Source organism: Scyliorhinus canicula, chromosome 3 (assembly GCF_902713615.1).
Source record: "Scyliorhinus canicula chromosome 3, sScyCan1.1, whole genome shotgun sequence".
NCBI lineage: Eukaryota > Metazoa > Chordata > Chondrichthyes > Carcharhiniformes > Scyliorhinidae > Scyliorhinus > Scyliorhinus canicula.
In genome coordinates, this window is record NC_052148.1 from 169295417 (window position 1) to 169309728 (window position 14312).

At 43.3% G+C, this 14312-nt stretch overlaps 1 protein-coding gene across 1 annotated transcript in view; it reads left to right on the forward strand.

Annotated features, from left to right (window-relative positions):
- The window catches only part of LOC119963108 (lysosome membrane protein 2-like), a 117083-nt gene that overhangs the window by 100134 nt on the left and 2637 nt on the right, over positions 1-14312 (forward strand). Inside the window, exons 10-11 of the mRNA XM_038791709.1 lie at positions 776-827; positions 1889-2047. Coding sequence (XP_038647637.1) covers positions 776-827; positions 1889-2047 — 211 coding nt within the window. The remainder of the gene's footprint in view (positions 1-775; positions 828-1888; positions 2048-14312) is intronic.

Consider the following 14312-nt stretch of genomic DNA (forward strand, 5'->3'; position numbering starts at 1 on the left):
TTTTAAGTTACTAAAGAATATGTTTTCTTAATTTAATGTAGTAGTTGTCCACTAGGTAATGTTTGGTAGGCGTTGATTTTAGTTTGTTACAGTAAAAATTTTAAATCATCTTTTGTCATTTTGTGTAAGTCACTGGAAAATTTGTATCCCTAGATTTTGGGTTTCTGCAGGGATTGTAACCATGCCCAGACTCACAGATGGCATTCTGGGTGCAGTGGCCTGAACAAAACCACAAAGCGGATAAGATGTTCCAGGCAACAGACTGCAAATGTTGGGTTCATGCCTTCCAGCTGTCTGTACTTGGGAAAGTTTTTAATTTCAAATGTTCTTGTTCCAATCCTACATTTGAAACACCTTTAGCTTGTTGAGTTTGCCAAGTTGATTCTATGTGTTGAGTGCCGATCTGACCTATAAGAAAACCTGAAGGTCAATCCCCAATCTTGCATTAGCTATCATCTAGGATGGAGGAATGCGTCAGCTGGCTTTAACTTACACAGGGGAATTGGAAGAAAGATATTGTTTTCCAGTTATCCTGTTGAAACTGCACTAGGTGAGGGCAGGACTTGGCACCCCCTGTACATCGACTCCTGCTGTGCCATAGTTAAACGTTTGCGTTTTAAGATCATGCCGTACATTTATGAAGCACCCAGTGATTCCAACACCAAGCTCCAGATTATCCTCGGCAGAAAAGGAGGTGAAGTTGGGGAGAGAGGACTTTCTTTTAGGGGAAATGCCTGTCATTTTAATACTAAAACTTTCTACTTTATTTTTGCAGGCAGACTGGGGATGTTCAAACTCTTGTCTTTCCTGTGATGTATCTCAATGAGGTAAGAATATTCAAAAATGGAATTGAATTAAATGAAATCTAATTGTTCAAGTTTAAGATATTATTGCCAGTATGTGAAGGTTTGATGTACTTCTACCTGGACAATACATCATCATTCAGTATTCCCTTTCATATCACCACAATTACCTCTGGCCCAGGGCTCCATTCACTCTTCCGCTATTAGTAGGGGTGAGAGGGAAGGGTGTGGTCTGCCAGTTTTAATATTACAATATGCACGGTTCAATTCTCATTCCAAGCTCAATGCAGCCTGGACTGTTTTAAATATTTAATCAGCCTTACAGTAGGAATTGATGTTTTTTAGACACTCTTCCCCCTTTTTCTCGCTAAGAAAGCAAGACAGTGCTATGGATGCAAGGCTATTCTGCGATGCATACTAGGAATGAAGAGGCCAGGTGGCGAAGTGACCCGGGTTCGATCCCAGCCCTGGGTCACTGTCCGTGTAGAGTTTGCATATTCTCCCGTGTCTGCGTGGGTTTTACCCCCACAACCCCAAAGATGTGCAGGGTAGGTGGATTGGCCACGCTAAATTGGCCCTTAATTGGAAAAAATAATTGGGTACTCTAAATTTATTTTTTTTAAAGGTATGAAGATACTGTATTAAAATGCCTTGTAACTAGAAAATGAACATTATCTATGGTGCTTACAATTAGTTCTGCCATCAAAAATATGTTTACCTAATCATGTGGTCTTTTGTAATTAAGAATCAATGTGGAATAGCATTGAATTATTTATTGCAATGAACAATATGGGTTTTTAAATCTTAAAGTGGTTTAGCACAGTGGGAAAAACAGCTGGCTTGTAATGCAGACCAAGGCCAGCAGCACAGGTTCAATTCCCGTACCAGCTTCCCCGAACAGGCGCCGGAATGTGGCGACAAGGGGCTTTTCACAGTAACTTCATTGAAGCCTACTTGTGACAATAAGCTATTATTATTATTATTATTATTATGTAGTTGTGTTGTAGATTGTGGTTACATCATTATATCTTCTCGAAGGAAGTTTAAAAAAAAAAAATTTTGTTTCATGTTTTTTCTCGTTGCAGAGTGTTTTGATCGATAACACATCGGCTGCTAAGCTGAACTCCATGCTCTTGCGGTCGGAAATGGTAACTCTAATTCCATTCATGATAATGGGACTGGGGATTCTCTTCGGATTGATTTTCATCATACTTGTGTGCACGAAACGCAACATGGCTATTGAGGTGGGTGTTCACGATCTAAATGAAATATAGCAACATAGAAAATAGGTGCACGAGTAGGCCATTCGGCCCTTTGAGCCTGCAACACCATTTAATACAATCATGGCTGATGCAAATTCAGTATCCCACTCAGGCTTTCTCTCCGTACTCCTTGATCCCTTTTAGCCGCAAGGGCCATGTCCAGCTCCCCCTTGAATATATCCAACGAACTGGCCCCAACAGCTTTCTGTGGTAGAGAGTTCCACAAGTTCACAACTTTGGGAAGAAGTTCTCCCTCATCTCAATCCTGAATGGCTACCCCCTTATTCTTAGGCTGTGACCCCTAGTTCTGGACATCCCCCAACATTGGGAACATTCTTCCCGCATCTAGCTTGTCCGGTCCCATCAGGATTTTAAATGTTTCTATGAGGTCCCCTTTTATTCTTCTAAACTCCAGTGAGTACAAGCCCAGTCGATCCAGTCTTCGTTCATATGTCACTCCTGCCATCCCGGGAATTAGTCTGGTGAACCTTCGCTGGACACCCTCAATAGCAACAATGTCTTTCCTCAAATTAGGAGACCAAAACTGCACACAACACTCAAGGTATGGCCTCACCAAGGCCCTGTATAACTGCAGCATGACATGCCTACTCCTATACTCCAATCCTCTCGCTATGAAGGCCTGCATGCCATTAGCTTTCCTCACCGCCTGCTGTACCTGCTGCCAACCTTCAGTGACTGTTCCAAATGACACCCAGGTCTCGTTGCACTTCCTCACTTCCTAAACTGCCACCATTCAGATGATAATCTGCCTTCCTATCTTTGTCAACAATTGGATAACCTCACATTTACCCACATTATATTGGATTTGCCAAGTATTTGCCCACTCAGCCAGCCTGTCCAAGTCACCCTACCGCTTCTTTGCATCCTCCTCATGAACACTGCCACCCAGCTTAGTGTTGTCTGCAAATTTGGAGATATTGCACGCAATTCTTCTGTCCAAATCATTTATGAATATTGTGAACAGCTGGGGTCCCAGCATTTGAACCCTGCGGTACCCTACTAATCACTGCCTGTCCATCTGAAAAGAACCCATTTATTCCCACTTTCTGTTTCCTGTCTGCCAACCAATCCACTCCAATACATTACCCACGATACCAGGAGCTTTAATTTTGCTCACTAATCTCTTGGGTGCGATCTTGCCAAAAGCCTTTTGAAAGTCCAGATACAAAACATCCACTGGCTCACCCATGTCCATTCGACTGGTCACGTCCTCAAAAAATTCCAGAAGATTTGTCAAGCATGATTTCCCTTTAGTGAATCCATGCTGACTTGCACTGATCCTGTCCCCGCTTTCCAAATGCTCAGTATGTGTCCACTACTCCTCGGGCCACTTAAGTACTTTGGGATGCAGAGCATCAGGCCCTGGGAACTTTAATCCCATCAATTTCCCCAATACAGTTTACAGACTAACGAGGATTTCCTTCTGTTCCTCTTTCATGATCGACCCTCTAGTTATGTCCGGAAGGTTATTTGTGGCCTCCTTAGTGAAGACAAATCCAAAGTATTTGTTCAACTTTTTTTTTTGATATTTGTTCATGGGACGTGAGCGTCGCAGGCTGTGCCAGCATTTATTGCCCACCCCTAATTGCCCTTGAGGACCCATTGCTGCGGGTCTGGAGTCACATGTAGGCCAGACAGGTAAGGATGACAGATTTCCATCCCTGAAGGACATTAGCCTTTAGACTGGTCTGCCACCTCTTTTGTTGCCCATTATGAATTCACCTGATTCTAACTGTAAGGGACCTACATTTGTTTCACCTGTCTTTTTCTCTTCACGTATTGATAGAAGCTTTGGCAGTCAGTTTTTATATTTTCTGCAAGCTTACTCTTATATTCTATTTTCCCCTTCTGGAATTAAACCCTTTGTCCTTCTCTGCTGAGTTTTTAATTTCTCTCAGTCCTCAAACTTGCTGCTCTTTCTGGCTAATTTATATGCCTCTTTGGCTTCAACACTGTCCCTGATTTCCTTTGTTAGCCATGGTTGAGCCACCTTCCCCATCTCACTCTTGCACCAGACAGGTGATGAATAATTGTTGAAGTTCATTCATGTGTTCCTTAAGTCAACCCTTAAGTATCCTTTGCCAGTTTATCCGAGCCAATGCACGTCTCATACCATCAAAGTTAGCGGTCTTTAAGTTTGGGACCCTAGTCTCAGACTTAACTGTGTCACTCTCCTTCTTAATGAAGAATTCTGCCATATTATTGTCAGTCTTCGCTAAAGGATCTGCTTTACTTAGCATTGCTAAGTAATCCTCTCTCATTGCACAATACGCAGTCGAGGATGACCTGCTTGACTCCTCAACATATTGGTCGAGAAAACCATCCCATATACATTCCAGGAAATCCTCATCCATCACATTGCTACCAGTTTGATTAGCACAATCAATATGCAGATTGAAGTCACCCATAATAACTGCTGTACCCTTGTGCACGCATCTCTAATTTCCTGTTTGATGCCATCCCAGACCCCTCACTGTTTGGTGGTCTGTACACAATTCCCACTAATGTTTTTTTGCCCTTTGGTGTTCCGCAGCTCAACCCATACAGATTCCACATTGTTCAGGCTAATGTCCTTCATTAATATTGCATTAATCCCCTCTTTAACCAGCAACATTACCCCACCTACTTTTCCTTTCCTTCTATCTTTCCTGAATATTGAATACCCCTCGATATTTAGTTCCTGTCCTAGGTCACCCTGGAGCCAGGTCATTGTATCAGCCATGATTGAATGGCGGAGCAGACTCAATGGCCCGATTCTGCTACTATGTCTTATGGGTTAATGTTTGTCAGTGCAGTTAATTTATCAACCTTATTACAAATGCACCTCGCATTGAGACACAGACCCTTCAGGCTTGTTATTTTGACATTTGTTGCCTGTTTGGAATTATGATGTAATGTGTCCTTTTATGATTTTTGTCTTTGGTTTCTCTGCCTTCCACTTTTCCCTTTTGTTTCTGTCCCCACCTTACTTCCCTCTGACTTACTGCATCGGTTCCCATTCCCCTGCCATATCAGTTTTAAACCCTCCCCAATAGCACTGGCAAACACTCCCCCTAGGACATTGGTTCCCGTCCTGCCCAGGTGCAGACCATCCGATTTGTACTGGTCCCACCTCCCCCAGAACTGGTTCCAATGCCCCAGGAATTTGAATCCCTCTTGCTTGCACCATCCCTCAAGCCACGTAGTCGTCTTGGCTATACTGTCATTCCTACTCTGACTCGCACATGGCACTGGTAGCAATCCTGAGATTACTACCTTTTGAGGTCCTGCTTTTTAGTTTAACTCCTAACTCACTAATTTCAGCTTGTAGGACCTCCTCCCATTTTCTACCTGTATCTTTGGTGCCTATATGCACTGTGACAGCTGGCTGTTCACCTCCAACTCCAGAATATCCTGCAGCCACTCGGACACCCTTGACCTTGTACCAGGAGGCAACACCCATTCTGGGATCCGCAGAAACACCAATATATTCCCCTTACAATTGAATCATTATAGCTCTGTCACACTTTCCCCTGCCGCCTGTGCAGCAGAGCTAGCCACGATGCCATGAACCTGGCTGCTGCTGCCTTACCCTGGTGAGCCATCTCCCCAACAGTACCCAAAATGGTATATCTGAGTTGGACAGAGATGACTGCAGGAGACACCTGCACTGCTTTCCTCCTCTTCTCTGATTGGTGCACGTGAAGGAGTCTGGGACACCAGAAGGGTTCTTGAATTCTCACATTGTGCAGGAGAAGCATGACCTGGGTCTGGGATCCCCTGCCATAACTTAACCCTCAAGTTAACTTACAACACCAGGGACAGCACAGTGGTGCAGCGGTTAGTATTTGCTGCCTCACAGCGCTGAGGTCCCAGGTTCGATCCTGGCTCTGGGTCACTGTTCGTGTGGACTTTGCACTTTCTCCCCGTGTTTGCGTGAGTTTTGTCCCCACAACCCAAAGATGTGCAGGTGGATTGGCCATGTTAAATTGCCCCTTATTTGGAAAAAATTAATTGTGTACTCTAAATTTAAATAAAAAACTTACAATGCCAAGAGAGACTAATAGAAAATAAAAACTACTTGCCAATCACTTACCTGCTGGTTGTGATGTCATGGTTTGATTTCTTCCTTGCAGCTGACGTCAGGTTTCCAGTACATTCTAGGCTACAACAAATTTTCTAACGGCCTCTCTAAATCTCTCTCCCAGGGAAGGTATGAAACACTATGGTAATGTAATGTTTGTGGCTTACCATTCCTTGACACTGCATTCTTCCGCGATCCGCTGTTTCGTCGTGGTGACTTTGCCGACTGCTCCCAGAATATACCTCGGTGACATCTCTCTGCTGCCCTCTGCTGGAAGTGTGCTCCAGTTCTTTGGTAATATTACTTGCAACACTAGAATTATGGCAGCAAGAGTGACTTCCAGTGGCGGCCATGGTGTGACTACACACATGGCGGCTCCAACTCAGAAGCAACGGTTTTGGTGCTTTAAACCCGGTTATGGGACATCTCCGAGGGAAGAAAAGTTGAAGAAGATAGAGTACTACCCGGGACTGTCGGTAACCTCACTTAAAAACCTATCACAAAAAGTGGAGGGAACTCGAGGCGCGGCAACGTCCGATTAAAATGTCAGCAGAAGGAGAGGGGTAGGCGCCTGAGGGAAAAGCTCAAATGGAGCAATCAATGGTTTTTATAAAGGACGAACTCCAGCAATGGAGAAGAGAAATGCAAGGGGACTGATCGAGACACGAGGAGCAAAGCTGCGAGAGGTGGAGGCGGTAGTCTCCGATCAAAGCGACTGGATTGTATCCCTGGAGGTGGAAGCCCTGGGGGACCACTCGAGGTGAAGGTTGAGGAACATAAAAATACGTCCAGACGGCAGGACATTTGAATCGTGGAGCTGCCAGAAAGCGTGGAGGGGACGTGTGCCGCACAACATGTGACGATGTTGGCTGGGCTGGTGGAGCAAGGAGTGCTGGATAGGGCCCCAGAAGTGGATAGGGCACACGGGTCCTTAAAGCAAAGGCCGAGAGCGGGGGAGCCGCTGCGTGCGATTGTGCGGATGCACAGATTTCTGGAAAAGGAAAAAACCTTGCAATGGGCCAGGCAGAAGCGTGATTGCGAATGGGAAGGGAACCAGGTTTGCATTTGCCAGGATATCGGAACAGAACTGGCGTAGGGAGGGTGGGGAGGAAGGGAGTGGAGGGACAAGGTGGGAGGGAAACTCACGACGTGGATAAGGTGGAGATCAAGCATGGTCATGGACGAAGATGGGGGCCACCTTGATGGGCCCCATATAGGGCGGTTTTGGGAGAAGCTGAGCCAAATGAAAATGACGGTGGATGATAGAGGACAATGGAGGCATAAACCCCTGATATGATTTGTTACATAGAATGTTTGCGGGCTAAATTAGCCAACTAAGAGTTCACGGGCCTTTGCACACCTGAGGAATTTGAAGGCGAGGTGACCTTCCTACAGGAGATGCACCTCCCAGTAAAAATCAGATTAGGCTGAGGAAGGGATGGGTGGGACAAGTATTCTATCTGGGTTTGACTCAAAGGGAGTGGCCCAGAAGAGAATGGGGTTTGCTGGAGCTAAGGAGGTACAGGACATGGGAGGGAGGTATATAATAGTGAGTGGAGTGCTGGAGGGGACGCCAGTTGGTGCTAGTCAACGTATATGCACCAAATTGGGATGATGTGGGGTTTACTGGGTGTGATCCCAAATCTGGATATGCACCAATTTATTATGGGTGGAGATTTCAGGCAGCACAGTTGTTAGCACTGCTGCCTCATGGTGCCGAGGTCCCAGGTTCAATCCCGGCTCTGGGTCACTGTCCGTGTGGTGTTTGCACATTCTCCCCGTGTCTGCGTGGATTTGGCCTCCACAACCGAAAGATGTACAGGTAAGCTGGGGTGGCCATGCTAAATTGTCCCTTAATTGGAAAAAATGTATTGGATACTCTTTTTTTTAAAAAAAAAAAAAAAAAATTTTTTTAATGGGTGAGGATTTCAACTTTGATGGAGCAGAGGGTGGACAGGTCATCCCCCAAGTCAATGGAAAGGCCGAAGATGGCAAAGGAGCTGGGAGAGTTTATGGAACGAATGGGAATGGTTGACCCGTGGAGGTTTAGGAATCCGGAGAAGAGGAAGTACTCCTTCGGCTCACGTGTGCAAAAGGCATACTCGAGGATTGTTTTCTTTGTGGTGAGTCAGGCGGTATTGTTGGGGGTGGTGGAGGCAGAGTATGTGGGAATTGTAATATCTGACCGCATTGGATGTCAGTGGGTCTCAGCGAGGGGTGGGTGCAGAGGCCGTGTTGGTGGTTTGACTCAGGTCATTGGCAGACAAGGGTTTGTGTGAGAAAGTGAGGTTGACAATTGAGGAGTATATGGAGACTAACCAGAATGGGGACGTGTTGAAAGGGAGGGGGGCAGGATTGAGTCATGCCCACTGACCCCATGAGACATTTAGGGCCGCCTTTGTCCCAGTGGTTTCAAAAGCTGCGAGGCCTTCTAACCCTCACACCTTCATTACCCCCAACGCACTCGTGTCTCACTCATGCAAACTCATATTCCCTTATCCCCATACCCTCTCCAAGCCGACATATCTCCCACCCAATCCTCAGTGCCCCTTATACGCTTCCTACCTCTTCCATTCCCTGGAACTAACATCATCACCTTGATGTCCACAAATTGAGGCTTATTTTAGTAAAAGCAATTAAATATTGAGGACCCTTATAAGGAATGGAAGAAAAAGCGGAGTTAAAGAATTGTTTTCTAATTGCTTTCAAATTAATGGCAAATTAAGTCCACTAAATGTGATTTAAGAACCTTCTCCTCCAAAATATCCTTTTTATTTAAGAAAAGAATCATTGATAAATTTGTAAAGCAGTAAGATTTCAAAATAAAATGGAAAAGAGCAAGGCTCTTCCTCAATCGATTCTGCAACAAAGAAAATCACAGCAGGTAATTATTGAGATTTCTTTCAAATTTAAATTTTGAAGGTTGTGTCGAGGGGTTTGAAATGTCACACTGGTGACTGCCGAATATTCTATGGGGTTGGGGAGGTCTGGAGAGGGTCTCGCTAATGACATGCTAATGCATTGAAATGAGGTTCCTGGGCATGCGCGGCATGAGTCGCAATACTCCACAGGCAAGGGGAGGGCAGGGGCCGGGGAGGCGGTAACATTCCAAAAGCCAATCACACCGGAGAGAATCACGTTTTTCGCTTCACTCCTGATTTTGAGCCTGCACCAACTTTCCCATGGGCAAAGAGACCGGGCTCAAAATTTCCCCCCCCAAATCTTTTACAGCTCCTGAGAATATTCATCAGCTACTTATAAGTAAAGGGTCAGGCCATAGAGATGCGAATAGTAACTTCTGGGTTGATTCAGAAGATGTGGGAAGTGTGCTCAATGAGTATCTCGTCTTTGTCTTCACTAAGGAGAAGGATGATGCAGATGTTCTAGTTAAAGAGTGTGAAATATTAAATACAATAAGCATAGCAAGAGAGGAGTACCAGAGGGGCTGGCATCCTCAAAGATGGATAAATCACCAGGGCCGGATGGATTGTATCTCGGGCTGTTGAAGGAAGACTGGGAGGAAATAATTGATGCTCTGAGGACCATTTTTCAATCCTCACTCAATACAGGTGAGGTACCAGGGGATTTAAGGTCTGCGAACATTGCACTATTATTTGAAAAGGGTGCAAGGGATAGGCTAGAAAACTATAGGCCAGTCAGTCTGACTTCAGTGGTGGGCAAATAATTGGAAACAATTCTGAGAGACAGGATAAGCTGTCACTTAGAAAGGCATGGATTAATCAGCATGAGTTTGCAAGGGGAAGATCTGTCTTACCAACTTAATAGAATTTTTTGAGAAAGTAACCAGGAGGATTGATGAGGGTGGTGCAGTGTATATTGTCTATATGGATATGGATTTCAGTATGGTTTTTGTCAAAGTCCCGCATGGTGGACTGCTCAGAAAAGTGAGGTCTGATGGGATACAGGGGAATGTGGCAGGTTGGATCCAAAATCGGCGCAGTGACAGGAAACAAAGAGTAATGGCCGATAGATATTTATACTAATGGAAAACGGTTTCCAGTGATGTTCCACCAGGCTTAATGTTGGGGCCTTTGCTGTTTGTTGTATATATTAATGATTTAGACTTGAATGTGGATGGCAGGATTGGGAATTTTCAGAGGACGCAAAAATTGACCGTATAGTTGATAGTGAAGAGGGTAGCTGTCGACTCCAGAAGGATATCAACAATTTTGTTAAGTGGCAAATGGAATTGAGTCCAGAAAGGTGAGAGGCAATGTACTTGAGGATAAACAAATCGAGGGAATACTCAATAAAGGGAAAGATATTGTGAAGGGTTGAGGAAGTGCGACACCTTGGAATGCATGTCCACAAATCCTTGGTTGTGGCAAGGCGCTCAGAAAAAGCATATGGAATATTTTTCTTTATTGGGCAAGGTATTGAATACAAAAGTATGGAGGTAATGTTGGAACTGTATAAAACAATGGTTAGACCACAGCTGGATGTTTGTGCACAGTTCTGGTCACCACATTACAGAAGGACATAATTGCTCTGGTGGGAGTTCAGAGGAGATTTACAAGAATATTGCCAGGGCTTGAAAATTGCAGCTATGAGGAGAGGTTGGATAGGCTAGGGTTGTTTCCCTCAGAAGAGAGGAGACTAAAGGGTGACCAAATTGAGATATCCAAAACTGAGGGGCCTAGACAGGGTAGACAGGAAAGACTTGTTTGCCCGAACCGAGGTGTTAATTACCAGGGGGCACAGATTTAAGGCTCATAGAGATTGTATTTCATTGTATTTCACTGTTACTTGCCTCTTGTCAGGTTGGAAGGAGCTGCGTTGTTCCTAATCTGTTGGATATTAATTCGGCTGGCTTTTCCTGGCAGCCATTTTATCAAGACACAAGTTTGAGCAACAGAGAACTCTCCACTCAACCTTCATACATGTGACCCCATCAAGCCTCCCCCCTCAGCGAAAGCTGTGTATATGATGGCATAACAAGAATTCAAAATACAATTTCACTTTGGTACAACTGTATTGTGGCAAAATATATACTCTATGCACTCAATTTAATACATTTTAGGTCTGTGCATTTGGACGTCAGGCAAGGTTAGTTATGTTACCGGACGATTAACCCAGAGACCTGAACTAATATCGAGAGAGTGCAGGCTCCAATCTCAACATGTCAATTAAAGAATTGGAAAAAAATTGATGTTCAGAGTATTTCAACTTCATTTCCCACTCCATTTCATGGCATAATTTGATCTTTGTTCAAGGTTAGTTATGAGAACAGCAGCATGCAAACATTGCAATTAGTTTTATTTTTTTGAAACCCCACGAGTCAGGCAGTACAGAACGTAGCAGGGCAGTGGGCAGGGAACAAAGATTTGGTTGATAGAAACTGTCCCATTGAGTCTGTGTATCTTGGTTTTTAAATGTTTTGGGTTGATTTGAATATTACTGAATACTGTCATATTTGTCATTGCTCTGTGACTTGAACATTTTGTTCTTTCGGCCAATCTGTACCTTATCTTATCTTCCAAAATGTTCTCTGAAAAGGCAAGATAATACTGCCTGGAAAGGTGGGACATATTGACGATTTTAACTGCTTGCCCACTTGCTTTCTGTCGGGTGAGTAAGGTTAAAATTAGCACTTTAATTTCAGGCCATAGTCTAATTTTCAAGTTATAATTGTATTTACATTAAAAAAGAAAATCCGGGTTTAGCAATATCCAAAATTTGACAGATTGCTTATTGAACCAGAATTAGGTCTGCCTCTTTTGGTTTAGTTTTATACCAGATAGATTGATGCTAGTTAAAACTGGCATCAAAATTTGAAGAGGCAATAAAGGAAAACTTTATTTTCTTGGTTCGTAACAGATATGGGATGATCTTTGTGTGTTGGAAGCTATAAAACCCTAATAATATTTACACGTAACTTTTAAATATAATTACAACTAACTTGAAAATTAGATATTGCCGGAAATTAAAGTACTAATTTAACCCGTCACATGATCGAAACCAGGTGGGCAGGCAGTTAAAACGGCCCATATGTCCTTCCCTTCTAAGAGAGCAGCAAGCTTTCCATACAGATTTGGGACTGTTGGAGCTTCTGCAAACCAGAACCCATTACTTCTATCTCCATATCTCTTCTCCCAACACTTCTTGGATTCTTTGTCTTTCCCAGTTCTAGTCAAACAGCCAGACCTCCTTTTATTCCCCCTCTCTTGTTTAGCACACTAGGCTAAATCGCTGGCTTTGAAGGCAGACCAAGGCAGGCCAGCAGCACAGTTCGATTCCCGTAACAGCCTCCCCGAACAGGCCGGAATGTGGCGACTGGGGCTTTTCGCAGTAACTTCATTGAAGCCTACTCGTGAAAATAAGCGATTTTCATTTCATTTCATTTTTCTTTCCCTAATCCCTATCCAAAACTATCGCTAATACATCCTTAAGTTTCATAGAAAACCTTGGCCAAATGTGTTCCACAGCAACCGTTCTTTAAAAAAATGCTAACTGATAAATCGATATTTGAGCAGTAGTTTCTTGGTTTTTCTGTTTCACAAACGATTGTGAAACATTTTTGGAAACGAACAACCATTTTTTAAATGTTTGCCATTTTAACACCCAATACATTGACAGAATCTGTGCAGTGCAACTTGCATCAATTGTGCAAACGGCCCCTACAAATGTAAAATTAGAATAAGGACAAGGGATCAAAAGTAGCATGTTGAATGGAACAGCGTACTTAGCAAAAATTGGGTTTGGGAACTTATTGGGAAAGATTCAAAAACTTCCTTGACAAGTCTGGCTGTAGTGAGATGACCAACAAAGCATCTATTTACATTAGTAGAGGGATGCAATGCAAATGAGAAGTTGACTTGATTACGAGTTAAACTGTCAGGAGTACCTTGCACAATTTGAGTTATGGTCCAATATTAATGCTCTTGAGGTATTGTAAGGAAACACAAAAATTACATTTGTATATTGCATAATGTTTCTTGAACACACGAAAGCATTTAGCATATTTTCATTATTTTCAAATTGAGTGCCTTAATGTGATACAGCAGCCTGTTCATAAACAGGAATGTCTCTTGCACATCAGCTAGATGAGTTATAAGCTAATATTTGTTTGCTGATAACGGTTGATGGAATATTATCTAAGGAACTGGAATTGAGACATTAACTGTAAAGTTAACATTGTAGAACAATAAATATGTAAATAAGTCTCTGCTACTACTCATTAAATACAAATTTGTCAGGATATCCGATAAGCTTCTTTCGATGCTGAACTTCCCATCATTGCTGTTGTGCAATCTTTAAGGTTCTCCTGAACATCTATGTGAATAATTTATATTACCGATTTGGACACAGGGATAGAAAGTTCTAAAGCCAAAGTTGCAGATGATACGAAACTAGGTGGGACAGTAAGTTGCAATGCAGAAATAAGAACCTTTCAAATGAATATAGATAGGTTAGGTGAGTGGGCCAAAGTGTGACAGATGGAATTTAACATGGACACGTGAGGTCTTCCATTTGGGTCAGAAAAATGGAAGGCAATTTATTATCTAAATGGGGAGAGACTTCAGGGTGCACAGGGATCTGCGTGCGCATGTGCACAAGTCACAGAAAATTAGCATGCAGGTAATAAAGAAAGCGAATGGGATATTGGCATTTATAGCTAATGGAATAAGAGTAGAAAGGCATTGGTGAGACCACACCTGGAGAATTGTGCACCGTTTTGGTCCCCTTATTTGAGAAAAGATGTAGTGCCATTGAAGGCAGTTCAAAGGAGATTCACCAGATTGATTCCAGAGATGAAGGGTTTGCCTTGAGAGATTTGAGTAGTTTAGACCTACACTCTCTCGTTTAGAAGAATGAGATATATGTAAGATGATAAAAGTTAAGGATAAAGTAGACATTGAGCAGATGCTTGCTCTTGTAGGGCATTCTAGAAGGAGAGGTCATAGACTCAGAATAAGGGGTAGCAAATTTAAAACTGAGATGAGGAGAAACAGCTTCTCCCAAATGGTCATGCATCTGTGGAATTTGCTACCCCAGAGTGCGGTGGATGTTGGGGCGGTGAGTAAATTTGAGTTAGTCAGATTTTTAATTTATAATGGGTTATGGAGAACGGGCAGGATGGTGGAGTCCATGATGAGATTGGTCATTATCGTATTGAACAGTGGAGCAGGCTAGAGGGGCTAA